The 26,566-nt window shown below is 47.8% G+C and overlaps 8 protein-coding genes across 8 annotated transcripts; 4 read left to right on the top strand and 4 right to left on the bottom strand.

The window, feature by feature from the left end:
• Window positions 1–92: 92 nt before the first annotated feature.
• BDCG_04706 (C6 transcription factor) lies at window positions 93–4,251 on the top strand (the record flags this gene model as incomplete). Its single annotated transcript, XM_045420349.1, has 8 exons — window positions 93–305; window positions 398–996; window positions 1,066–1,105; window positions 1,166–2,183; window positions 2,254–2,582; window positions 2,638–2,708; window positions 2,793–2,882; window positions 3,033–4,251. The coding sequence occupies 8 exons, from the start codon at window positions 93–95 to the stop codon at window positions 4,249–4,251; spliced, it is 3,579 nt and encodes a 1,192-aa protein (XP_045276476.1).
• On the bottom strand, window positions 2,592–8,019 carry BDCG_04705 (translationally-controlled tumor protein). Its single transcript, XM_045420348.1, has 5 exons — window positions 6,180–8,019; window positions 5,906–6,020; window positions 5,533–5,712; window positions 5,252–5,411; window positions 2,592–5,152 (listed from the first exon to the last, which is right to left on the bottom strand). Exons 1-5 carry the CDS (start codon window positions 6,192–6,194, stop codon window positions 5,068–5,070), a joined length of 555 nt encoding a protein of 184 aa, XP_045276475.1. The 5' UTR covers window positions 6,195–8,019; the 3' UTR covers window positions 2,592–5,067.
• Window positions 6,530–8,095, top strand: BDCG_04704 (uncharacterized protein). The gene is made up of 2 exons (XM_045420347.1): window positions 6,530–6,908; window positions 7,008–8,095. Exons 1-2 carry the CDS (start codon window positions 6,771–6,773, stop codon window positions 7,704–7,706), a joined length of 837 nt encoding a protein of 278 aa, XP_045276474.1. The 5' UTR covers window positions 6,530–6,770; the 3' UTR covers window positions 7,707–8,095.
• A 5-nt stretch (window positions 8,096–8,100) lies between these two features.
• BDCG_04703 (C4-hydroxylase) lies at window positions 8,101–11,051 on the top strand. The gene is made up of 2 exons (XM_045420346.1): window positions 8,101–9,508; window positions 9,601–11,051. Exons 1-2 carry the CDS (start codon window positions 8,827–8,829, stop codon window positions 10,191–10,193), a joined length of 1,275 nt encoding a protein of 424 aa, XP_045276473.1. The 5' UTR covers window positions 8,101–8,826; the 3' UTR covers window positions 10,194–11,051.
• BDCG_04702 (uncharacterized protein) lies at window positions 10,687–13,249 on the bottom strand. The gene has a single exon (XM_045420345.1). The coding sequence runs from the start codon at window positions 13,027–13,029 to the stop codon at window positions 11,422–11,424; it is 1,608 nt and encodes a 535-aa protein (XP_045276472.1). The 5' UTR covers window positions 13,030–13,249; the 3' UTR covers window positions 10,687–11,421.
• An 817-nt stretch (window positions 13,250–14,066) lies between these two features.
• Window positions 14,067–18,638, bottom strand: BDCG_04701 (long chain fatty alcohol oxidase). Its single transcript, XM_045420344.1, has 3 exons — window positions 18,500–18,638; window positions 15,504–18,410; window positions 14,067–15,420 (listed from the first exon to the last, which is right to left on the bottom strand). Exons 2-3 carry the CDS (start codon window positions 16,996–16,998, stop codon window positions 14,642–14,644), a joined length of 2,274 nt encoding a protein of 757 aa, XP_045276471.1. The 5' UTR covers window positions 16,999–18,410; window positions 18,500–18,638; the 3' UTR covers window positions 14,067–14,641.
• An 810-nt stretch (window positions 18,639–19,448) lies between these two features.
• On the top strand, window positions 19,449–21,224 carry BDCG_04699 (acetyl-CoA acyltransferase; the record flags this gene model as incomplete). The annotated part of the gene is made up of 6 exons (XM_045420343.1): window positions 19,449–19,677; window positions 19,773–19,882; window positions 19,951–20,045; window positions 20,157–20,288; window positions 20,371–20,484; window positions 20,594–21,224. The coding sequence occupies 6 exons, from the start codon at window positions 19,449–19,451 to the stop codon at window positions 21,222–21,224; spliced, it is 1,311 nt and encodes a 436-aa protein (XP_045276470.1).
• A 120-nt stretch (window positions 21,225–21,344) lies between these two features.
• BDCG_04698 (uncharacterized protein) lies at window positions 21,345–26,238 on the bottom strand. Its single transcript, XM_045420342.1, has 9 exons — window positions 24,669–26,238; window positions 24,509–24,563; window positions 24,405–24,445; window positions 24,169–24,346; window positions 23,638–24,115; window positions 23,493–23,554; window positions 23,010–23,420; window positions 22,403–22,950; window positions 21,345–22,331 (listed from the first exon to the last, which is right to left on the bottom strand). Exons 1-9 carry the CDS (start codon window positions 24,784–24,786, stop codon window positions 22,000–22,002), a joined length of 2,223 nt encoding a protein of 740 aa, XP_045276469.1. The 5' UTR covers window positions 24,787–26,238; the 3' UTR covers window positions 21,345–21,999.
• Window positions 26,239–26,566: the final 328 nt, after the last annotated feature.

The raw sequence follows: 26,566 nt of genomic DNA, 5'->3' as shown, positions 1-26,566 counted from the left end.
ATTTTAACCTGCCGTCTACCTGCCCCGATTTTCTTATTTACACTGGTGGCTTCGGGTCAGGTCTGCCAATCCCTCCCGTCCTGAGGAATAGCATGGCCAATCGTCAGCAAGGGGAATCAGCAAGGGAACAAGCTATCCAGGACAGCAGCCCAGTTAGCAAACGCCCAACTGGCGATATCCGACCCACAAATATATACGCTGCGTCTGCATCCAAATCATACCTGTCCTCAGGAAAGCAGATCACTCGCTTCCGAATCAGCAAGAGTTGCCTTGTCTGCCGACGGCGCAAGGTGAAATGCGACACTGTACGTATATACTGGCACAACATAAGAAATATCGAAACGATGGCTATATTAAATATTTTGCTAATTCACTCCTGCTTTTTTCAAATTTATAGGTCCGTCCGACATGCGGAACCTGTGAGAAAACGAAGTCTGAATGTGTCTACAGTTCATCGTCCTTGACTGACTCCTCCCAGTCACGACACCATTCACGGGAAAATAAACATGGCATCAAGCGACAGAGGGAACTGAACGAACCTGTAAATATCGACGACTCATCGATTGAAGTGTTGTCACCCTACCATATATTGAAAGAGATACAGCGGGGACAGGCTGCGCTCCGTGAACAGTATTCGGATTCTCAGGCTATCGCCGCCAGGTTGGACCAACTGACGGCCATTGTTGAGCAATGGGCTCGAACAAATGACCCCCAGTCACTCGAAGAGCTCAGTACGACGAGGCATAGACAAAGGCATGATGCACCAACTAATGCTGGACTTCAGCAGCAAGGTGCGCCTGATTTACCCAGCCAGTTATCGGATACCTCGCCCCCCGTCGGTCCGCTGTCGAAAACTCGACTGTGCCAAATAGCCCAAGCTGAAAATAACACTGGAGATGACTTTCCGATTCCGAGTGGCCTGGAAACGGATCTTGTCGATCCGGTTGGCTCGTTGAATTTGGGGCACCTCAGCTTGGAAGAGGGTGGGAAGCCAAGGTTGGTGTTACCCTAGGACGGCATGGAATGGAACAAGGATGTTGGAAATCAGTTAACAATTCTTCTTAGATATGTTGGGACGACCTATTGGGCTTATATCTCGCGTGAGGTACAATCACATTGAAATTAACACAATGTAGTATCTCTAGCTGATTTCTGTTAACTGCAGATAACGGAGCTAAACCAGCTTCTCCGGGGCCAAACCCTCTCTGTCGATCGTTCACCCAGTCCAGATGATGCCTATTCTTCTTTGGATGAGAATGACTTCGCAGATTCAGCACTCCTAAGCAGCAGTCGCGGAGCGAAGACCTCGCTACCTACCCGCAAGGACTCGTTTAACAAATCGGTGCTGTTCCCATTGAGCGAGTCCCCTGGGTCACCAGATAAATCTGTTGAACCATATATGTTGGAGAATGTCCCTACAAAACGACAAAGCCGTATTTTGTTAAAAGGATTCATGTCTGGAGTGCATGCAATTAGCCCGGTTGTGCATCCTCCTTCGATTCTGAGGAAATATAAGGCATTCTGGAATTGGTATGAGAATAGCAAGGAATCTGCTGAATCGTGCCCCGATCCTTCCTTCATTCCACTTCTTTATGCCATCTGGTACGGTGGCTCTGTCACGATATCACGCTGGATAATCCGCGATGAATTTGACATAGAAAGTCGCGCCGTTCTGTCCACGCGTTTCCATGACGAGGTTACTCGCTGGCTGCGTAAAATATCTTTTCCTAGAAACCCCTCAATCCACGGCCTGAAAGCGTTCCTTCTTGTCCAGACTATTTTATCCAGAGAAGAAGAGCCACTGGCAAGCAGCTTGTTCATCAGTTTGGCTCTACGTGTTGCCCAAACCATGGGGCTGCACAGGGACCCGGCCCAATTTGGCATTTCGGCTTGCCAGGCAGAGGCTCGAAGACGCATATGGTGGCACATCGTACATATGGATGGCGTGGTGGCTATGTCTAGCGGCCTCCCTCCTCTTGTTAGCGATGAAAATTACTGGGATGTTCGCATTACAAGCGAGGTTAAGGATACCCTTTTAGACTCCCCGGAAGCGGCCGAGTATGAGCGCATGGTTAACAACAATGAGCGGAAGCCTGACTGCCCAAGTGATCCGAATATATGCGGAGGTTCATCTATGGTGAACGTGTATTATCTATCTGCCAAAGGGAAATATGTTATGGCTCGTTAGTCCTCCCTAACTCTATCGATAGGTTTCGTTGCAATGCGCTAACCAAGTGCTAATTTTCACCGCAGAGGCGATTCGAAAGATCCTGAAGATTCAACTGGGAACTAAGCCAGTTACGCGACGGGACATGGAATCTTTGCGTACAATTCTTATTGACCTTCAGTCAAAATTACAGGCCATAGTGGATCGGATACCCGTATCGAAATGTGCGAACCCGGGCAGCCGCGATGGCCACAGTTACCACTCCACTCCGTCATGTACGTCATCTACAGCTATGGACTCTGGCGATTCTACTACAGCTGAGGTCGGCCCTAGCTGTCTTGAGCAGTATCATTCCCCAGTTTTGGTTGCGTTTCACAAGTGGGCTAGGATATTACTCTCTCTTTTCGTTGACAAGGTAGTGTTGGTTTTGGCTCTTCATTTCTTTACGTTTATGCTGACGGGTGATCTAGGCATTTTGTGTTGCTTATCAACCTTTCTTGAAGAATGCAAAAAGTAATATATGGCCAGTTGCTCGTCAGCGGTATGTATACATACACCTTCATCTATATTTACACAAACATAGCCCTAAGAAGTTACTTTGATATATAATTCTAATACAAGCTAGAGCTATTCGCCATTGCCATGGGTTCATGGAAAAATTCATCTTGTTAGCTACTGATCCCGACTTCCAGCCATTCCAATGGAGCTGGCCAGGGTTAGTTCCTCTTCGCCTCTCCAGAATGCATTGGTGACAAAAACTAAACTCAAAACACAGAAACCATCAACCTATGCATGCCACAATGTATGTCACCAAACTTCCCCCCACACATGTATTTGTGCCCTTCATCCTAATACCCGTGGGCAGGATAATGCTTATTGACCTATACGAACGCCCGCAAACCGCGGAGGCCCCTAAATCCCGCGCCTTCATCGACAAGATCTTCTCCCTTTCCGGCCCTGATGGCGGCGTGGTTGGCGGTGAAGATGGTATATCAACATCTCGACCGCTCAGAGACGGCGGCCGTCAAGCGTGGGACATGCTGCGGCGCCTGCGGGAGAAAGCCTGGCTCAAAGCAGGCCTTGACCCGAGTGTTCTCTGGACAGAGCAGGCACAGGCGGAGGCTCGACGCCCGAGTAATAGGCATATGTCTACGGATGCTCCTAGAGAGCGTCGAGAGTCTTCGGTCCAGAGTTTTACAGATAGTTATTATACGCTCATCAAGGAACCGTATGATCATAATGTTCACAGTAATAGTCAATCGACGAAATGGCAGCGGGAGCGAGAACGGGCGCGGGCGCAGAGTGGGAAAGACAATGCGTATATAATAGACAAAACCGCTCAAGAAAGCCATTCCCATACCCAGCTGGAAGGCATCGGTGTTTCCTCTCAGGAATACGCCACAACTACACTTCCACAGTCAGATACACCATTACCTTGGCTCCGTACATCTCAAAGCCCCCAGACGGACGACATCGCCAAACAACCCTGGGCAACTGCGTCCCCGTTCCCACGTGCTCCTATCAACGACGGCCCCATTTACCAGTTCTCTACATCCACCACGACCACCACCCATACCACTAAACCACCGGGACCATTCAACATTCCCACGTCCTCTACCAACTACAGTGCCAGCAGCTACAGCAATGACCCCCTTAATGTCCCCACCTTTACGTCATCCCACACCCCCACAGCACTCGACCTCCCCATGCCGCTACCTATCCCCACCGCATCCGACATCGACATCGACATCGATATTCAGCCCAAGCCAGGCCCCTATCCCAACCCCACCTTCCAATCCGCCAGCCCCAGCTCCAGCCCCATCCTCGACCCGCACAATTTGCAATTCGACTGGGACCAGTGGGATGCCGTCTTTGGACCTTCGCTGCCTGTCGTTGACGACCTGATGCATCTTGATAGCATCAATACTGGCGGGGCAGGGACGGGCACAGGGCCGGGTGGGAATGGGAGAATCGGTATTACCGCTGATGGCGGTGACGGACCCGCGGTAAGCAAAGATGAGACCGATACGGTATTAAGGGACCTAGGGCTTGCGGCTGATTATTATGACGGGCACGGGAGCTGATGATTTCGCGGAATTGTAAATAGTGGATTTGGATCGGAAGAATGGCATGTGAGAGGAGTAGAGAGAGGGTGGAATTTTGAATTTTGACCAGTTTTGGTTTTGTTAGCTACATGATATCCTCTTTTGAATATGGTTAATGTTAATGTATCTCCGTTCACTCCTGGTTGATGGACATATTCCTCCTAGGCATATTTATTCTCATCATCAGCGAGAAATACGGCAGCTGATACTATGTATGTCTGTAAATCACAATATTTCCCCCCTCCCTTTCCTTTCTCAAGTGAACAGGGTACGATTATAGATTTACCAAGGCTTTATTAAACTTGGGAAGCCAATTTTTTTAAAACCCAATTCCATCTTAAAACCATGCTTTTAACGGATCACTCCTCTTGTCTTGTAAAATAAAAAAATAAATAAATAAATGTATAGGTTTTCTTTTCTTTCCCTTTTTTATTTTTTTATTTATTAGAGAGAAAAACTGGACTTGCTTTATTTCGTCAGGCGTTTAGTAGATTAAGAAAGCGGGCGGTTGGGGGTTGGGGAATGGATAAATAGAACGCGAAGATATGGAAAACGGAAGAGGGAGGGAGGGGGATAACGCCGGGGCCAAATTCCTTCAAGCCCACCGGGTGGATGGGGGAAAGAGAATAGCTGGAGTTGGCAGGGGAGTTAGTTCGTTGCCTGAGACGGCAGAAGGATGCATATTATGAGCATGAGTGTGAAGGCTGGTCCGGAAACGGCTACCATTGCAATTGGCTGTGGTAGGATAACAGAATGAGCTTGAGCAAGGTATCCCTCGTGTCTTTCCTCTTGGTTTTAGACCTTCATACCCTCCAAACCATGCTTCCAGATGGTGGCGTAGGGGGTGACGCCGTCTTCACGGAAATCAATGAGAACGTACCTAGTGATTCTTGGGTTAGTATATAGGAGGGAGAAAATAGAATGAACAAGATAAAAGACTCGTAAATTTAGCGTGATTTGCGAGGAGGGTAAAGTTTACATTCCGTCAGGGTGCATGGATGAGCCCAAAAGGACATCGTAGTTGTCGTAGTTGGCGAGGAGCTTCTTCACGGCAGCCGGGGCGCCAGCCTGGAATTCCTTGATGGTTTCTTCACTGGCTCCTTGTTCCTTGAGCTTGTTGTTCACTTTCTTTACATATGCTGTGTTTTTGGAGGCGAGCCAAGTTAGAAAATGCTCCGAAAAAATGGGAGGTTATTGGGAACGGAGTGGTTGGAGGATTGATTTGCATAATCCATCAAGTTGGGAGGCTTTTCAACATACACTTCAGGTGGGACTTGAAAGCATCCTTAGAGGGCTTGAGGTCATTACCAGACTCGTCTGGTTTCAGCCAATTCAGCCGGAAGGACTCCTCAATATCGTGAACCATCTCTCCGGCACCACCACCTTCACCAGAGTAATCATCCCCACCCTCTTCAGCGGAGGGGTTGGCGCCCTCGAGTTCTATAAAAACCAGAAGGCTTAGTCAGCGATCAATCTGGGAGAGCCCAGTAAGTGGAGTGTTAACAGAAACATGCTAGAATTGGATATATCAAGAGACCACTCTTGAGACAGAAAGGAAGGCATTAAAACGTCGAGAAATATATCCCGTTTGTTTTGCGTTTGAGAGAGTTAAGGGAATCAAGGGTTGACTGACGGTAAGTGTCGGTGCCCTTGGCATATTTCTTGCAGTCACATTCCCACAGGACTCCGCCGGGGACGTCGATAAGCTTCCAGCTGTCGGAGATGATTTCGTCACCCGAAAGGATATCCTACACGGAACGAATGTCAGCCATTTTTTGCTTGTCTATGTTGTCTATGTTATTGTTGTTGTGTTGTTGTTGTGTTGTTGTTCCTGTAGTGCCATTGGCAGTGAGGAAGAGAGGGGGGTAGGTAGGTAGGGCTTGGAAGAGCGGGGTACTGGCGCTGACCTTGTAGATAATCATGGTGGTTAGGTTGGCAACTGGATATAGAGAGTGGTGGAAAGGAAGAGAAGGACAATGAGGCTATGCAACTGGCACAGGGAGAAGTTGTCGAAGAAGACGCGAAGGAGAATTGGTGGTGGTGGACGAACGAACGCTTTTAAAGTGTTTGGGATAGAATAGCGGGGGGCAACAAAATTAGTGTCAAATGTTTTTTTTTTTCTTTTTTTTTTTTTCCTTTTTTTTTTTTTTTTTCCTTTTTTCCTTTTCTTCAGGAAGACCGGACCCGAGGACACGCTAGACCAAAGATGGACGGAGTCACGGGATCTGGATCAAGCTTCAATAAACACAACAAAACGATAATCTGGACTCAAATTCTCATTTTTGGGGAGTTGTTTTGATATCCTACTCTACTGCATTTTGCTGGAGGTGTGCTTGAGTTGGAGCTGCACTGGAGTGTAACGTTACCGGGAGAAATTTAGTCGCAGTATTATTTGAACCCGACAAGCAGCTATCTCAGCTATCTCTTGCCCATTTGTTGTCCATTACAACTGGTATATAGCTCGACGCCTCTGACAGTCCTCTAGAGCTACAGGCAAGATGAGCCAGCCAGCGATTGGGGGCTTGCTAGCGGGATACCTGGACGATGTCTGCTCCATCTTCGACAGACACAACCACCCTATTATCCTCGTGGAACAGTGTGCGATGCTATGGATGGGTATTGCGGGATCACCCACTGTATTTTCTGCCTTTTCGCTAGCCTTTTCCTCTTTCTACGTTAGGTCAAGTCGCATGAAGCAGACAGAATACCACTACTAAGGCGGCATAATTGTTTAGGAATATGACTTCCTCGTCCGGGACTCGCAGCTCGATGACATCGTTTCGGCATTCATTGCTTCGGGGGAGTGGGAACACGCCGAACAGGACCAACTACCCCGCTCCAATGACTCCCACGTAAACCAAGTGCTCAGGCTTCATCGATCGACGCGAGAACCCATCCATATCAGGCTTTGGCCAGAAAAGCTCTACTTTCTCTCCGTGGATGGTCCCAAGGTGCAAGTCCCCAACGTTGTCAGCTGGGATTGTGTGTTGATGGAGGAGTATTTCGACCCGGAAATCGGGTACCCGCTAACGAAAACAGCATTGGAAGCAAGAAATACCCGTATCCTTCCCAGAAATCTTGCGCAACGAGAAAACTCGAGCCCTTTGTTCATTCCAACCATCTCACGGATGATTGACGCGCTGCTGGACCAGGAGAGATATCGCCAGGAGCATGGCAAGATTGTTTTCGGTGATAATAAGGAAATCATTAATGGCAATGTCCTGGCCAACCGGCCAGCAGAGCACATTACAAGTTTTGTGAAATGCCTGTATCTCGAGCGCCCGCAGCAGCGGGCGAAGCTCCTCCCACATATCTCTTCGCACAATCTATCCACCATGGAAGCTAGGCTTGCCAGGTTCCGACGGAGACCGACAATTGTGCTTGACAGCCTACCAGGAATTTTGCCGCAGCCGGGCTCACGCAATTCCCATTGACGACTCCTCAAAAATGACGCGCATGTGGAAGAAGCACGTACTCCGTATATATACTATATATTTGTTCCCGAGCGGATAGTTTAGCTAGATATTTATCGATCTAAAATCATCCGTTGTGTTTGGTGAGACTGGGCAAAATACTTTTGGAATATTAACCATTTGATTTAAGAATGGTATTAGTATCCGGGTACGGGGCGAATGAGAAGCTTTTCCATAGCCCTTCATGCCGAGTACGAGATCTGCAGGGCTACATCTGACTGACTTCCCCCCAATCCCATGCCCGTTTCTTCAAAATAATATTATTAGTTATTAATAATCAATAATAATAACTAGTTAACTAGTTACGGGAGTAATAATAACTTCTCTACCTAGGTTCTTCCTTTCTTTCCCCTGTTAATAATAAAGTATCTATCCACGTTCTCCGGTGGCGTGTTACCGGATTCGGCCGGAGCCAGACGCGAGAAGCGACGGATCACGTGCAGCCCCTGATGACTCAGCCGGTATCAGTCAGCGCAGCGTCGGCTGCGGGATCTTTTTTTGTATATCAAGATCTCGCCAACAGCTTCAACTTCATCCGATTCTACCTCTCGTCTTGTTCTCTTCTCCCTCTCTCCTCCTCACTCTCTTCTCTCTCTTCTCTTCACTGCCTCCATCTCTTGACTCTTCGCAGCCTGTCCTTCCTTCCCTACACTCCTTACTCTTTCCCCTCCCCGGATCCCCTCCCGCCTTGGCGCTTTATAATTGACTACTCGGCGGACCCTTTGGCCAGCTCCAATAAATTCCAATAGTCCCCGAATCCCCCGAGTCTTCAAATCCTCCCACGCTCATAAGTTTGCTGGACATTGTATTCGATATTCCATTCTTCAGCGAACAACGAAGAAGAACTATAATAAAACCCAGAAACCCAGAAGCACGGGACGCCCTTACAGATAAAGTAGTTCATCCTCACCACCCGCCCCTATCAACCTTGCTGCTTAATTCGCGCTTTTTTCCGCCCCACCCCTTGAACCCAACTTCGCCCTGATCGCCTTCGCCCCCTGGATAATCGAACAGAAAAGCTGCCCTCCCGCTAGAGCCCACTGGGCTTGGGTTTGTTGCGCTCGGCAGCAGCACCTTCAAGATGGCCAACGCGACGGTCTACTCGGATTTGCCGCCTCTTCCGACCTACACCCTCACTCTCCGCGAACCCCTGATCCCTCCGATCCCCGACAGTGCCCTGGGCCAAATCATGACGATAGTCGCGTACTGGATGGTGTCTCTGATATTTCACTGGATCGACGTCAACGACTACTTCCCCCAGTACCGCCTGCATACCCCTGCTGAGATTTTAAAACGGAACCGTGTCACACGGCGAGAGGTTGTTCGGGATGTGGTTGTGCAACAGGTGATCCAACTTGCAAGTGGCGTTTTGTTGGGATATTTTGATAGCCCTCAATATGCGGGCAAGGATGAATACAATGTTGCGCTCTGGGCTCAGCGATTGCGACTCGTTCAGCACATGATCCCCTCCGCTCTCTCCGTCATCGGAATCGATGCGCTAGGATTAGCCGAGAAGCTGTCATCGTACCCGACGGTGGCTGCTGCAATCTCTGGTGGCCGATATCAATGGTTGACGCAAAATGTTCTAACAGCCGCCGGAGAATCCGTGGTGGTCCCCGCGTTTGCTAGTTGGGAAATGAATGTAGCCCACGCCATTTACTGGTATTTAGTACCAGCTTTGCAATTCGCTTCCGCGGCGTTCATCATGGACACATGGCAATATTTTTGGCACCGCGCAATGCACCTAAACAAATGGCTGTACAGTAAGTCCAGCTCATGGTCGATCCTCCAGGAAAAGCAAAAATTTTTGCGCATCTGCCGAACTTAGACATCTGACTATGGAGCAATCATATAGCAACCTTCCATTCCCGCCATCATCGCCTGTACGTGCCCTACGCCTTTGGTGCATTATACAACCACCCGATTGAAGGTTTCCTCCTCGATACCGCTTCTGGCGGCGTGGCATTTCTCCTCACAAGAATGACCACCCGTCAAGGAATTTGGTTTTTCACATGCTCAACAATCAAAACAGTCGATGATCATTGCGGCTATGCATTCCCCTTCGACCCCCTCCAACATTTCACCTCCAACAATGCTGCCTACCATGACATCCATCACCAAAGCTGGGGTATCAAAACCAACTTCTCCCAGCCGTTTTTCACCATTTGGGACCGGTTCCTGAATACCCGTTGGACGGGTGGTGACGTCACTCTTCGATATGAACGGTCACGTAATGCAGCACAGAAATTAGTCGACGAAGAAAATGAAAAGCGAGCATCCGCCGATGTCCAAGCAGACCCAGCACCTGTTAGAGAAGAGGATGAGTCGGTTTCACGGAATCTGTTATCGCGTAGCGTTCGACGGAAAACTGTTTCATTTTCTCCACAGACGGACGGCATGAAAGCCGCCGTCAGCCATCGGCTCAACGGGAGTATACGACAAAAGTAATACTCCCTCTTTAAATTTAATAACCTACAAGAACGACAAATGGGGACTGATGTTCTGATTCTCCTGCAAACCTTCATTACCTCGTGCATAACGTTTTGCTTCCTACCCCTGGCTAGGGTTGGTTATTAAAATCATATTCCCCAGATGGCGCTTAATATTTCTATTCGTTGCCCCTTGTATATGTGTTGTTCTGCTTGGTTTTTACTCTTACGTTCTTCGCTACATCATTCTCCCCCCGCTTTATTATCTAATGCCGACATCTGGTTATAGTCATGTTCACTCGTTACGTTTTGGTGGCACCCCCCTCCTTTCCTCCCTTACAGTAAATCACCTACTTTACTCCTTTCTTACTTTTCTTTTCTTTTCGTTTTTTTCTCATTTATCGCCTCTTTATTCATGGTGTTTTCGCGTGTGTCATATTCACCATCATTGGATTGACCCACCTTTTCCTCTTTCAGCTGCTACTTTATACTTTTCTTTTATTTGCCCTATTTTTCTCTCTACGGGATTGGTATTATAGAAGCGCCTATGTGACAACCATCCCTTTTTACCCAATAGTTATCTTTTTTTTTCTCTTCTTCCTTCCCGTTCTATTCTAAATACATTTTTATTGGACCTTTTTTTTCTACCTTCTCTTCGTTTTACTCGTTAAAAATAACATCATTTACTTATTCTCTTCAAGGTTGTCTCCCTTTCTCTTTGGGTCTCCCTTTTTCACCCCGCTCACCTTGGCCTTGACTTTATTTCACCAAGCCATGTATGTATAACAGCCTTGAATAGTCTCACCCACGAGGGAAACTACAACCCAAAATAGCCAACTAATTCGACGCTAATATTAATTAAAATTATTTTACAGTGTTCTTATTGTCTTCTGCTGAAGAAGTAAACGGTTCACAGTGGTTGTACTGTAATTTACAAAAGCTAACAATACAATACAAAAAAGCCATGACAGAGACAGAGACAGGTAAACGGTTTGGGTATATATATCAAGTTTGAGCATCAAAAAGGCAATCACAGACAAACAGAAAAGAGAAAGTAGGAAAATGGCCAATATTCAACGACGTCTAGACATAGCAGCATTGTTCCACTCCTCTCCCCGGTCCTCAAGTAACCCACTCAACGTAGTTAGAACTGAAGCACTCGATGCTGCATGCCTAGGCGGCCGTGCCAGTCCTCCGGGTTGTTCGACCGGGCTCGGCAGATCCTTTGAATCCAAATCACACGGCCCCTAATTAGCAACATTGTAACCATAACCATGACTATAGCCATCATCGTCTCCCGACCGCGTTGACTCCAAACCCCACAGCCCCCGGTTAGAAATACCGTAACCAACGCCATTGGCACGACCGTCTCCATCTTGGTGCTCACCGCCAGGATGAGAATGCCCCTCATCACTCTCATGAACGAGATCGTCGTCCCACTCTGAATCCGAATCGCCTGCGCCTGACGTCTGCTGAGAACCTTGTGCCCACTGATGTGCCACTTTTGCCGCGTCGGATCTGCTATACTTTCTTTCATAGCGGGCATCGTTATCGTGTTCAAGACCGGGTACATTTTCGAGATTAGTATCGCAATTGCCGTTTCGGCCATAGTGCCCTGCGCCTGCACAGGTAGTAGACACCGCGGCTGTCCCAGAGGCCGTTGCGGTACGGGTTTCACTAGCCGCAGACGAAAACAGCGCATCATTATAGCGATTCCCCCGGCTCGTGGGCTGCTCTATAACCGGCGTAGCGGGGGGTGAGAGACTATAGTTAGAAGAAAGCGATGCGACTGAGTAGCGACGGGATTTTGGAGCTTCCGCGTCCGGACAGGGGTAATTGCCCAGTTGGCTGTAGCCACTGGAGAGCGGTTCGCCGTCTGGCGTCCTGGGATCGTTTTTGATGAGATATTCACTTTCGTTACTGCGGCGGTGGCTGAGGCTCTGGCTGCGGCCGAGGGTGTGATAGTGATCAGTAATATTTGAGATGGATTTGTCGGCCAATGGGTTCCGGGATAATTGTTGACGGGTACGGCGAGATCGTTGACGATCATGCTCCATACGACCCACAGTCATTGACCGTTTTATCATTGCGGCAGTATAGCAATCCAGGCCATGACCTGAATAAGTTTCGTTCGTAGGTACTGTAGCAGACGCTTCAAGCCCCTGCCATTTTTCGATAGTAGCCCTCGTCATCTCTGTCCAATCTGTTTTCAGCTTGCGCTCGGGTACAGATTCAGCTAATGGCCGCGGGCGATCATGTGAGTGGGACAGCGATTTTGATCGTGGCAGACGATTCCTAACCTTCGTTTCATGGAAATCCAAAAAAGCTTTTGCCCAAAATAGCAGTCTGGGTTGGGATGCGTTCTCACGCTGGGAACGAGTCTTTAAGGCACGAGCTTCTAGGAATGCCCTAAGCTGTTTTAAAGCAATGGCATTCTGTGCTACTCGCGCAACCATGCAGGCGTCGCACTTATTCATTTGATAAGGCCATGCTCCCGTCGGCTTGCCGTATTCCTTTGCAAATCTAGAACTGTCCATCCACATGTGGTTTAGTTGCCGTAGGTATTGCTCTGTTTCTGTAATGCTCCCGCGCTGTCTGGTGTAGTCATCGATCCTTTCGCTGACTTCGAACTTAATCAGGTCAAATATGTACTCGCTTAGCTTGCCTTTGAGCTTCTCGTGGCGTGCGCATGATTTAGTCCTAGTCCAAGAGTTCGACAGTAAACTGGAGGATAGTTTCTGCCCTTTTGGGCAACGGACTTCGCTGTCAATAGTTACATCACTACTGTATAAAACGAATGCAAGCTGGCGCTTCTCCAAGTCACTTAACTTGCTGGTTGGATCCTTTTGTAACATTGTATACGTTAGGTGACATAAAAATCCGACGGGAGTGCTGATTTTAGAGGAACCTGAATAAGCCCAGGCTAGCTTTGAGCTTCGGCGTGTGGGGATCCGTTGGAGTTTCCACGTTCCCCTTCTGTTGAGTGTGGGAGATCTGCGTTGGTGGTAGAAGGATACTAGGCTATTTTAATAGAATGTGAAGGACAGGTTCTGGGATAATGAGAACCAGCTCAAAAAAAAAAAAAAAAACTCAAGTCCCGTAATTGTGGATGCGGAGCAATACCTACCAGTAGGCATGTAGCGAGATGACCGCGTTGGCTTTAGCTTTTCTAAAAATATGTAAGAATAGGGTATATATGTATATATGAATATATGCAGCCAGTGCAACAACAAGAAAGGGTGGTGTATGTAAAAAGCAGAAAGGACTGGGGAAAACGTTAAGAATAACGGTCTAAATTAACGTTTATGACAAGGAAAAAAGGAAAGAAAAGAAAAGAAAAAAGAAATAAAAAGAAAAAGAAAAGGCAAAGATAAAGGCAATATAGCTGCTTTTTATACAGTTTTGCAGGAGGCGACGGCAGAGGAGGGAATATTCCCATATTCTTTACCTGGCTGCCTTTTTGCTCCCTGATGAATCGTAATCGTGGGCGTGGGTGATGACGCCATTTCACGTCAAACATCTCATCCTGGAATCTAGCATTAGCCATAGCATCGAGCGGAAGTTCCATGGTGCTGAGACAACCAACAGTTCGCCTCAGATAATGAGAGGAAAGGCCGGGTGCTTCCAGTGACTTGGGAGTTTATGTTAGATGAAGCCCATCACGCAATCACAAAGGTGGCTGAGTAAACCTGCCAGGCTTGACAATTCCCATTCACACACACACACACACAAAGCTCCCCATTAATAATTATTAGGCTTTTTCCCCCACAGGAACTATCACTATCAAAGAGCGTTGAAGCCTGTGTACGCAGCAGTTAGTTATTCGAACAAAGAACATGGGTTGAGCCGCTGGAGGAGAGCGGCTAAAATCACGTGACTTAACAAACCCTCAGCAGATCCATTGGAGTAGAGCCTGTATAGAAGAAGATAGGATGGATGTTATGAACATGTATATGTCTGCCAAGTTGGCTGCTCTGCACTGGCAGCACAGTGTTGGGACTGTGTGATACCAACAGGAGCCCTTTCCTTAGAATTCCTCTTCTTTTCCGTTGGCCTTCCTGTTCCAATATCTTGATACTCTGCTACCCCCCCCTTGAGCTCCATTGATGTGGACGCCCTCACCCGTGGGCTTTTCACCCTTGTTGCAGGCCTACTGTCGCTTGTATGCGAGCACTCCTTACTTTCTGCTATAAAAAGGAAATAGTGAGCTTTTTGGTCCATAATAATACCTGTTCTTCATCTACCCAGGCTATATACATGATGGGGGGTGAGGAAGAAATCAAAAGAGCGGTGGTGTTGAGATAATAATAGGAGAGGAGAAGGAAGATCCACCGCCTAGCTAGCTCCCAGCTTTGGACGGAACAATGCCATCATCGGTCTGGGTAGACTCCACTCTAGGTAAGTCGTATATTACATGATCGCTTTATCTGACAGATTGTTCGGTTGCGAGCGTTTCAGATCGCTTCTCTACAGTCGCGGGCCACTAGGAACCCTCTCACCGTGAAGGACCTTCACAATGTTCTGGCTGGTCCAATCTGAAATGGCCATGTTCGTTATCATCGGATTCACACCGCTAGCGCTTGGGAAAACAGACGCATCAGCGACGTAAAGCCCTTCGGTTCCCCAGACCTTTCCACTAGGATCCACGACGCTAGTTTTCGGTGACGTGCCCATACGGCAGGTACCCATCTGATGGGCACTTGCAAAAACGGTGTGTTCGGGGGTCAATGGAGAATAGGTATGGCGCACTTTTTTGACCCAGGCTTGGAATGCGGAATGATTGATACCTGCTTCGGGGCCGCAAGCCTCAGTTGCTAGACGCTCAGGGCGAATGAACGTTGGAATGTCGCGACTAGTAGTGTAGATTTCTTGAGCGCCGCAAACGTAGGCAATTTTTGCAGCTCCAATAACTGCTTCAATCATGTTCTTTCTATCGAAATGGGATGGGGTATACGAAATTCTACATCTTCCATCGACGGGATCGGGGTAAACTCTCCCGCCGTATCGTTCGCGGGTGAGGGTGATAAGCCCGGCCATGTTACGAAGGTTTGAGACAAAGCGTTTATACTCAAGTCCATTGTTCCAAGGAAAGACTGGGAGGAAGAACGAGGGGACTGTCGTTAGGGTTTCGATCTTTGCCCCGTGGCCGTGGCCATCCAAATTTTCAAATTCGTTTACCACCGAGGTGAGAATACTGCCTTCCCATGGCTTCATTTCTTGCCCAAATACTGCAGACAGGATAACAACTTCATGATTTAAGTCAAACCGTTAGCACTCATATGAAAACTCAACTTGACACTCAGGAAAGCCAACTAGGGCATGGACTCACCTGGATGCAAGTACAGATTACGCCCAATTTGTGGATTTTTCAGTCCACTTCTAAGCAGTAACAGGGGGCTTTGCAAGGAACCGCAAGACACAATGATCTTTTTGGCCTTGATTACCACCTTGCGCTTAATAACCGGCTCTCCACAGACGCCCTGGTTGATGTCTCTTGATGTCCAAGTTCCTTCAACGCCATGAGCAAGACAGTTCCCAGCATTGCCCTCTCTAAACAATATTCTATCAGCGTGAAAACCTTCGATAAATTGCGCTCCTGCGCGAGCAGCGTCAGCCAAATATGTCACCTGGGGCCCCTTCTTCCCACAAGATCCGCACCCCAGGGTGCAGTGTCCGCAAGAGTGTTCCTGATTGCCCGTATTTTGAGGGACTGTCGTGGCAGCATAACCTAGCTTTCGTGCACCCTCAAGTAGGAGACGGTTCGCACTGTTGTGTTTAACATGCTCTGTATTAACGCCCATGCGCTCACAGACACGATCAAGGGATTTCTGAAATTCCGAAGAGGTAAAAAATGGCATCCCCTTCTTTGCCCATTCTTGACGAACATAGTTCTGTGTCTGCAGCGATGCCGACCAGTTAATCGTTCCGCCCCCGCCCCATGTGGAACCCGAGATGACGGCAACCGAGCCATCATCAGAAACAGTGGCGCCCCCGTTTTCGAACAAATTTGAGGTTCCCTCCTTCATTGTCATGGGGAAGTGCTTCTCTGACCAGTAATAAGATTTTTCAACCACAATGACACTGTGGCCTGCTTCCGAAATATTTTTTGCCGCCACAGCGGCACCGCAGCCGCTACCGATGATGACCACATCTACGTAGATAGCTTCGGTATTGTCGCCAGGAGGGAGTTGCAGAAACTCGTAAGGATAACCTTCAGCGGTAGTGAAACCGACCGGTACTCTAGGGAATCCAACAAGAGCAGGGAGCGTCGGACTCAAGGGAATCCACGCCTTGTGGAAGAGCGCAATCAATGAACGATATACGGTGCGCATTGGTGGAAGAACTGAAGTAGCCCAGCCCCGAAAAATTGCTTCGCGAATAGGATAGGGCTGACACTGAATAGGGGCAGCATATCCGGTCAAGGCGAGGGAAACGGGGCGACTATTAAGGGCGTTGAGGATGACGCTGATGCCGCGCCTAGCTTCGTCCGGGACTTGCTGACCGAGAACACGACACATGCTCTCTTTGAATCCGGGAACAGAAGACGCATTTTCCGCGAGAAAGCGGACGGCAACATCGGAGTGTGCAGAACCTTCATGGATGGACATAAGGTTATGAGATGCAATGGCAAACTCAGCATCATTGATCATACAGTCACTCGGGCACCCTCCGGCACTTTTTGGTCTGATTGAGGGGATAACAGTGTCCGCCAGGGCCATGAGCGTTTTCCATTGTAGCGGGGTTAGGACGGTATTTGCTGCGGGCGCCGGAGCCAAAGGGCTCTCCAAAATCTCAACCGGGGTGGAAGACAACGGAGAAGCCATAGCGATCAATTGGCGTGCTAGAGGAACAAAAAATGGCGTATCAACAGCAACAGTTTACTAAAATGGAAAAACCAAGACCAGCAGGGCAGGACAGCGTCGAGAGGATCTATCTAACTAGGTGGGAGGATCCTTGACAGTGAGATGGCTTGCTCTGTCTGTGATGAAACGAGAGACTGTGGGCCCAAGCAGAGGACTAAACAGGAAAAAAGGTAACAGAAGCTTTCCAACTGGGCTGTAGGTAGGATAGGCGAATCGAGAGAGAGACGAAGAGGAAGATATACCAGTGGTAATGCTATTGGCTGATGATGATGCTCAGCTTGAGGGAGGTAAACGAACGAGGAACGGTTGATATATCAAGAGGGAAAAGAGGATAAGAAGAGGCGAGGAGGAGAGATAAACAATATAGGGGGAGGAAGATTATTTATCTGTCAGTAGTAGTAGTAGTAGGTAGTTGTTGTTGTTATTGTTGTTTATCCATGAGCGGAGGAAGGAGACGACCAACCAGGAGAGAGCTTGGGGAAGGAGGAGGAGAAGCGCAGGCGCCGTGAAAGACGGCAGCCACGAGGGAAGGAGAAGAAATGAGAAGAGAAGAGAAGAGAAGGAATAAAAGCGTACAAACGTTGAAAGGATGATCAAATAAGATATAATTGAAGCTGAGCTGGGGATTCCTCTCTGTTGTCCTTTGTGGTTGTCTGCGCTGGGTGGTAATGGTATGTAGATAGATATATGTAAGTTATAATTAACTTATGGACTAGAGGTTCCCAGCGGCTTTTAACTGCCTCACACTTTCCAGGCATATAGGCCAATTTCGAGGGCGCGCACCTTGGTGATTGAAAGAGCTTGAAAGGGGAGAAGAAGAGCGCCTCTCAGGTCAAGGTCCATCCGGTGATATATATTGGATATTATATTATATATAACTGCCCTCTGCGGGCTCCATGCGACCATCGCTTCTCTCTTGGGGAGTGCGGGCAGCTGTTTTCTGGGGACGAATTGGCGGCAGTTTAGCGGCCGGCTAAGTTAGTTACTAACTTACTGACTCAGCAGTTTTTGGAGGAGAAGAGCCCCGGGGCGGGAGACAAGCTTCTGTAACCTAGGCTGGCGCATGTTTTCTGGCCCATTTTTGCCGAATTTTTCATGTGGCATTGAAACCACTCTTCGCGGCTTGCTGGAGATTGATCCTGGCGTCATTATTGCGGTTGGTTTGGTCCCACGCTCAGAAAGTTATGGGTATCTTGTGTCTGTGCCTATTATCAACGCCGACTAATAACTTAATAGGGTAACTTAACTTAGTGATGGCAGCTAGCAGCATACTCTGTAATATTGAGAGATAGGGCCGCCGGGGCATTCAATGTCCAATTAATATAGTTATGTCCCCCCACCCAAGTTGATCCGCGAGCAGTCAGGGTCCGAGGCTAACTCGCATTGTTGGAATGAGCATTTTCTCCTCTCTTCTGGGTGTGGATAACTACTTAGTTACTGTACAAGAACACGCTGAACGTACATACATAATTCCAACACATGGCAGGATCCAAACGGGTGAGAAGACAGAGAGGGAGGTTAGATATGCTAAGCCGCGTATCTATACTCTGTCTATAATAATAATAGCTATGGTTAGTATAACTTATATGTGTCGTTGTGTGTGTTGTGTTGGAGAGATTCTGATGCTAGAGTTGACTAAGCACTCTTTTTTCAACCTCACCTCCTCATCTCGTCCATTCCCAGGTAAATAGTTAGAACGGGCCAATTCTGCTAAATTCTACTAATTCTACTAAACTAATTCTACTCTCATTTCTCGCCAGGCGAGCGAGAAGAAGGGATGATGGCGTCTTTATTATTATTATTTATATGCCTCTGACCTGTGGATCTATGAGTCTAGACAAGAAAGAATATCGAACTCTCTAATAAGTTAACTAGTTACCTATCTCACCCGCTCACCACCGTACAAACAGAAACATATATGCGTACACAACACACAACACAACACACACACCTCGGCCCGCGGATTGGCTCTTGGCTGTCCGGCTCTGCCTTTTGCAACTTGCAAGGTCTTCACAATCGCTCTCAAAGCCAAAACCGCTCCAAAAAATATTCCACAATATTAAAATATTATCTACCCCATACCCGCAACCTCGTCGCCGCTCCGGCTATCTACCAACTCCCAGGCTACAGCCGGCTCTTTGTTTAACTACAATGGAGTAACTACGCAGTACGTTAGCTGTAATCTGTAGACTCTCGACAAACTTCCGAAGCGGAGGATGGAAAACTTGAACCGGGTTGGCTATAATAGTCGTTCGATTTGTTTATCTTCAGGCTTCGATTTTTTAGCTATTAGTTATCTGTCCTGTGCTATAACTAACTATATAATATGCCATCGTCACCGTAGAATTTCCTTGTCTTTCCGTGTCGGGTACCACTTCCACAGCTACAAATCGCATCTATTCCCCGCAACAATGGCGCCCCAATCACGGCGCCAACTTGGCGATCGCGTCTATGTGCTAGGCGTGGGCATGTCGCCTTTCCTCAAGCCAAACCCCAAGAGAGATTATCCCCAGATGGGCCTTGAGGCTGGCACAAAAGCCCTTCTAGATGCTGGAATCACTTACGATGAAGTTGAACAGGGCTTTGCCTGCTATGCCTATGGCGACTCGACTTCGGGCCAGAGAGTCTTCTACCAGTTCGGTATAGATAGCCCGCTTCATTTCCCTCCTGCTCCGTATAGGAATGGAATCCCATACTTACTCACTCCGTACTATACGATATAATGGGAGAAACAGGTATGACCGGTATCCCGATTATCAACGTCAACAATGCCTGCACGACTGGCTCGTCAGGTCTTTATCTTGCTCGCCAATCCCTCAGCCTGGGTGGCGCAGATATCGCTTTGGTCATTGGTTTTGAAAAATGATGGCTGGTCGCCTGAAGAAGTTTTTCACCGACCGATCCGTGCCGTAGGGCCTCCATGCTGAGAAGATGTTCGACCTCAACCCAAACAGCGAGCCGGGAAACATCAGCCTGTTCGGCAATGCAGGGTTGGAATATATTGAAAAGTATTAATTACACTGCCTTTTTTTTTTCTTATTCCGTGTTCCGCTCGAAGCATCCTTCCCGTGTGCAACTAATCAATCTCTTTTTGCTATCAAGACATGATGCTGTACCAGACTAGCCGAAATAGCCAGAGTCAACCACCTAAACAGTGCGAAGAACCCCTACAGCCAATTCCAGACAATATACACACTCGATGAGATCAAGAAGAGCCCCGCACTTTATGGCCCAGTCACAAAGCTGCAATGGTGAGTTTTTCCGCCTAGTTTGGCTGTCTACGCAGCGCGGGACCGTAACCGTTACTAATATCTCCTTCCAATGGCAAAAAAGCTGCCCGACTTCCGACGGCGCTGCTGCTGCTGTCCTTGTGTCAGAACGGTGGCTGCACAAGCATCCCGAGCACCAGAGCAAAGCTATTGAAATCGCAGGGCAAGCAATAGTCACGTAAGCAACTCTCTCTCTTGGAAATCCCTGGTCCTCTTCCCCCCCCCCCACAAAAAAAAAAAGAAAAAAAAATACGTCTTGCGATCCAGCCCGATTTACAGAATTCTAGTGACCAAGCCGAGACATTTGGATCCTCGTCCATGGATCTCGTCGGATTCCAGATGACAAAGCGTGCGGTCGTCGCCGCGCTCGCAGAAGCAAACACGCCAGTCGCACGCGTAGGCGTCTGCGAGCTGCACGACTGCTTCGCCGCCAACGAGCTGGCCACCATCGATGCGTTGGGACTATGCGAGCCCGGTAAGGCTGGCCAATTCGTCCGCAGCGGAAACATCTCTCATGGCGGTCGCGTAGTCGTCAACCCATCCGGCGGCCTGATATCCAAGGGCCACCCTCTAGGCGCCACCGGGCTCGCTCAATGCGCAGAGCTGGTCTGGCAACTCAGAGGGTGGGCGAATAATCGACTTGCGCCGTACACAACTGTGGCCCTGCAGCATAATCTGGGCCTAGACGGTGTTGCTGTGGTGTCTGTGTATAAGCGCGCGGATGGGTTGGCAAATGCTCCCATGACCGATAATGAGGTCTCCGGGGTTTCAGGGGTGAGTTATAACCCTGCCACGGAAGTAAGGCAGGTCACCGTGGAGCAGATTAAGAGTGTCTTAAGCAGGCCGCATAATAATCAATGGGTCCGTGTGGGTGGCCGTGGCGGTGACTTGGAAGCCTCTTTCCTTGCTAGAATTTGAAAAAGGGTGGAGGTTTGTCTCTCTTTTCGCCACTATAAATGGCGGATACACTCTTTTGTGCATGCTGTTTCTTTGGATCTATTTTGTTCTTTAGCACACCCCATTTGTTTTGATATAGAATACTGGATTTCATTTTGCATTTATGGTATCTATCGATATAACAATATATTCTCGTTTTCGAGTTTGCAAGGTAAGATAAAAGTAGTTCCTGTTAGATTACCCGGCACTAGAACTGTAATACATGCTTTTAACGTCATAAGTCCATTATTAGTAGGACAAGATCAGGAGCGAGGAATTTATCTCTTCTACTACAGTAACACAGGATTAATATTATTCATTCTAGCCTTTGTATTATCAATCTTGACTACCTGTTCCCAGTGGCAATATCAGAATGCATATCCCGATTTATAATGCGCTAGCTAGCCGGGAAATATCTCTCGAGGCAAGTGCAAACCTAAATCTTCAACTATAAAACCAGTTTCCGGAATAAATGATTGGGATGAGGTAGGGAGTAAACAGGAATGGAGTGTAGGTAGACAGAGTTGGCAAAATACGGGAATTGCCGAGACGTGGGAAACTACCCCCGAGATATATATCGACTTGGTTAGAAACTCCGGGCAAATTCGGCGCGGCTTGAGAGGAACTACGTAAAATATAATGCGAAAATCATATCCATCACCGTAATGCAAAGCATTTATAGATCGGCCATAAAAGATTAGAATCAAAGCGGAAAATACCGACTGAAAGGAGAAGGAAAATAATTGGCGAAATAGCGTCATGAAAGCCTGCTCGTGCGGCCCGTCGGCTCAGGCTCTGGATTTGGGAGGTCTTCAGTAAACCCAGATACGTATCCGCGTCTCTGCGAACTCTGTTCTTCCGTTATTGGGGCGTTACTGGTGGAAAGGTTGAACGCAGTGCTCGAGAGAGACGAGTTATTCCGGCCATGGGTAGGTTGGGAAGGAAAAGTTGGATTTGGCTGGGGTGAAGGAGGTTCCGGGGAAACTGGACTTCTAAAGGTTGAAGCGTCGCTAACTACTCGTGCGCGAGTTGTGGTGGGCGCGACATTGTATTCCGTTGGTAGTTCAAGAGGCGCAGAGACATGTCCAGCTAAAAAGAAAACAGGTCAGCATGGGCCACGTTCAACGGAGATGGGCCGAGGAATTTCTTGACATAGTTACCTTGCATTTCATGTACCTGCGCCCCACCAGCCTCTTGTGCCTTTGGGTCTGAATACACCATTCCCGAATGCGGAGCCGCAGTTGTCACTGAATCGCCCACTTCGGAAAACGCAGCTGCTGACGTATGTTTGTCATTGATTCCAATCTCCGTAGAGGCCATTGTCATATTGGTTTTCTGGGTCGGTAAGCCCATTCCGTACATCCACCCCATAATCCGTTTCCTGTTATCACTGATAACCCCTTCGCTGCTTGCATACACCCTATCCCGTCGCCGGCGCCATAGGAGCCAAAGTACAGCCAGGCCTGTTACAAATATCAGGCCCAAAACAACACCCAGCACTGGAGCAACCCATTTGGGAAGCCCGCTACCATTTCCACCACCACCGTTGGTGTCTTCGGGTGGCTTTGTAGGGCTTGGCCTGGAAGAGTTATACAGAGGGTAGGGATAGTAAGTCTCGATGGGTTTCGTATACTTGGTACCAAATAAGTCACGTAAATCGTCATGACCCCACGACGAAGGTTCAAGAGTTGTTGCACCACCCTTGGCACTATCGACAAAATCAGCACCTGTCAAAGTCAACAAGAACATCATTCAAATATCACTTACTTTCCACCAATCTTCGCGGTCACCAAGTTTGGCACTTCATACTCACTCCATTCTTCTGGATGGTAGGTATCTTGGAACCTTAAAGTATTGAGGTTGAAAACACGGATTATAGGTATTCGATCTTCCACATATCGCTCCACGCCACCAATCACAAACATTTTATCGGGATATGTTTTAACACATTTGTGTCCGTGGCGGCCTACTCTCCTATCTCCATCATATGCATGGATCCATGTAAAGGACGGGACCGAAAGTATGTAAGCATTATCGTAAGAAAATTCCGAATAGTCGCTACCACTGTAGCCTCCGTAAATATAAACATTGTACGAACTACCATCCTGTGCCGCGGCAACAATGGAACAGAAATGAGCCAACGTTGGTGGATAATCTCCCGTGGTATTTTGCATATACCTGAAAATAGAATAATATAAGCAATCAATGGAGATTCAGATGTACTGAAAGTCATTGGTAAACCAAACCTACCACTTCCCGTTGCCAATATCATATATGGGCACGCTGCGCATGAACCCGGGTCCCGTTCGATTCTATGGAAGTAGTAAGTAAAAAGTATTCCCAGCAGGGATATATGACCTGACTGCAAGGTGTAAATTGTTCTCCGGCTGCTTACATTCTCCCTTATGTCACGCATGATATTATCTGCTGGGGTAACGGAGATGTCTTGGGGGTATGGCACTCCGCCTATCGCAATAAGCGCTCCTGATGTGGAAACCGGAATCCATACCAACTCTCCAGCAGCCCGACCCGGAATAAAATCTGGAAAGCTGGAATTTGACCATTCTGGATCGATCATTTTGGACATATCGATAGAAATTAGGCTATTTGCAGTTATATTCGCAGCCGGCACAGGATTTTGAATTTCTCCCCAGTTCACTCCACGCTTTCCACTGAAGTAAAAGCCCTTGTTCTCACTCGGCACTGAGACCCCGGCACCGTGGGTAATATAGCGGGTGACACCGTTGTTCGTTCTATCAAAACGGAATCCAGGCCTCCATCTGATCCTCGCAGGGCCATACTGGTCTCGTTCATATGCTAGTACTCTATCTGCCTCGGGAGGGCTACTTGTATCCGTGATTGTAGTGAGGCCGCTGTCTCAGTTAGCTAACCAAAGTCTCTAATATGCCCAAAGCCTGAACCGTACCCATATAAATAGAACATATAATCATTTGCAAACATCGTTCCCGAGAAGAAGTTTGGGAAAATATTATTGGCAGCCCCCGAAACACTTGACATATTGCCGAAAAGGGTTGTCCAGTGAACTTTTGTAGTGTCAAATGGGACAGACAAGTTAAGTGTGAAGGCATAGCCATCGGCAAGATCTGCGATGTGGTTAGAAACTGCAATAAAATATAGGACACAGATAGGGTAAGGAATCACTGGTTATTTCAAACTGTCCATAGGTACCATCCGAGTAGCCCCTTCATAGGAAAGTTCAAGTCAGCATCACAAAAGCAAGCTATCCGCGACTGATAGGTTAATACCGTTGCCAAGACATTTGTCCACCATCGAGGTAAATTGTATCGCGGATGATATTCGCTAACCAAGTATTAATAGAGGACTTGGAGAAGAAATCGAAGATAAAATGTAGAGCATCTGGAGGTTAAACCACGGCGCATCCATTTGTTGGCATGGTAAACTTACCTCTTAAGAGAGGCCAAGTAGCAATGGTTTTATTAACCTCAACCTGGGGTCCTTGTGAAGTGGTCCCCTTCCAAAGCGCAGAAAAGGCTGTAGTCGCGATTATCCACCGTAGCGCCATTGGGATATTTTCGGATCGAGGTCTGTAAAGTAAAGAATAGGGTATGAAGAAAGGGTTAAAAGCAGAGCCACGCAGTGAATCTCATATCTCATACAAGAGGATGAATCCCGATGAACAGGGGTAGTTTTTTGATGACCATCGAAAGATACGCCAAGTTGTAGGTCAACCTTTAGGGATGCTGAACAAGACAAACTCAAATGTAAAATGCGACTTTCTGGACTAAATTTGCGTTCAGTATCGCCTTGCGACCTTCATATTACTGTAGCGTGATAAGGTAAGGAAGCTGAGCCCGGAGATGAGACGGAAAGCAGAGTGATGGAACAATAGGCGCCAGGTGGAGCGGATAGTTTTAGTCCTCGTTACTCGAGTTTTCTTAAACGCGGGGCATATAGTAATATCGGCAGGCGTACTCCGTAGAGTTTGGTATAGTACTGGCTTGGTAGCCACAGTAGAAGAGGTGGCGCTTGATGAATGGACAATAGTCTTATATTTGGATTCAGTTCAAGACATTTACAATTTGACAATAAATGGTAGGAAAGAAAGCTGGGAACAGCTAGACGGTCTTGGAGCTTCGACTTCGGGTTCGCAGGTGCGGGAGCCAGATGCTAAACAGAGTAGGCGGCTGAATCCGTCGCCCCAATCAGCGTGGATGAAGGAGCTTGGCCGCGGTCTTTGACTAGTGACAGGGGTCTCCGTGTCCATTTCCCTTTGATGAGTTTAGCAAATCCATGTCATGACTGTCGTTCGCGATTTTGGTGCTGTGTTGGGAATATTATCTCTTTCACCCGAATTGCGCTGCAGGTATTTAGTGACCCATGAATTTCTTTTTGTAAATGGTCCCAGAAGCTAATTTTGATAAGACAATATTGTTTGGAGATGCCATATTAGGCATACCGAATACTGAGTGGGTGGTGATTCCAATGGACCTGAAGCCCTGCTTCTTCATCCATCTCATATTGGCTAGTTTACGACGCTCGCTGTTGTCGGTTTAATAAGTATTGGCTAGAAGATCCATCTCACTCCAGCTTTTTCGCATGAGATGGCAGTCGAACAAATGTTTGATCCATCATCCAAATTATTATTAATAACAGCTTGAATTCGTTTTGTATCACCTCACCGATCCCAAGTGATCACCCAGGCTTATGCCCATTTCATGCGCATGGACAGACTAGTGTGTGGCTGCCTTTCATTCCTGGAAACATCTACATGTTAATTTCCACATTTCTTCCCACGGGCAAAGAAAATAATCCTGGGAGTGATGGCTTGCAGCTCGTGGACAGAGGTACTGTCTGAAAGTCGGTCGTCGTGTCAACGACTGAATGATTTGTTTTAAGCGATGATTGAACACGAGGTGCTCTGTACCCCTCGGGAAAAACAGACGTAGCAGCAAGAATTCGCCATGGTTCGTGACCGGGCGGCTTTGCTTATGGAATGCTTTGTATGTCATGATCTTGTTGGGGGTCCCGCGGTTGGTCGGCCCTTCTACCAGCAGGCGCTGGTGGTGATTGAGCTCTTTTGTCCCAGTAGCCTACAGATTATGAGACCATTGAGCGTGAGTCCCGCTGTGGTCAACATGCATGGGTTTAATCCCAGAATGGACTTAAAAATTCCTAACAAATACCCTGGACATTTTAACAGTGCCAAGAGACATCCCAGGAGTGTGCCCTAGAAGTCCCTTGAGTCCTAGGACTGAGTGGTCCAGTCCATTATTAAACAGGAGCCATTGTGGGGAGACCACTGAAGAGAGTCACTGAGAGGAAGTACTGTACTCTGTGATAGC

The sequence above is a fragment of the Blastomyces dermatitidis genome (assembly GCF_000003525.1).
Source record: "Blastomyces dermatitidis ER-3 genomic scaffold supercont1.5, whole genome shotgun sequence".
Taxonomy (NCBI): Eukaryota; Fungi; Ascomycota; class Eurotiomycetes; order Onygenales; family Ajellomycetaceae; genus Blastomyces; species Blastomyces dermatitidis.
This window is presented reverse-complemented; position numbering and strand designations above follow the sequence as displayed.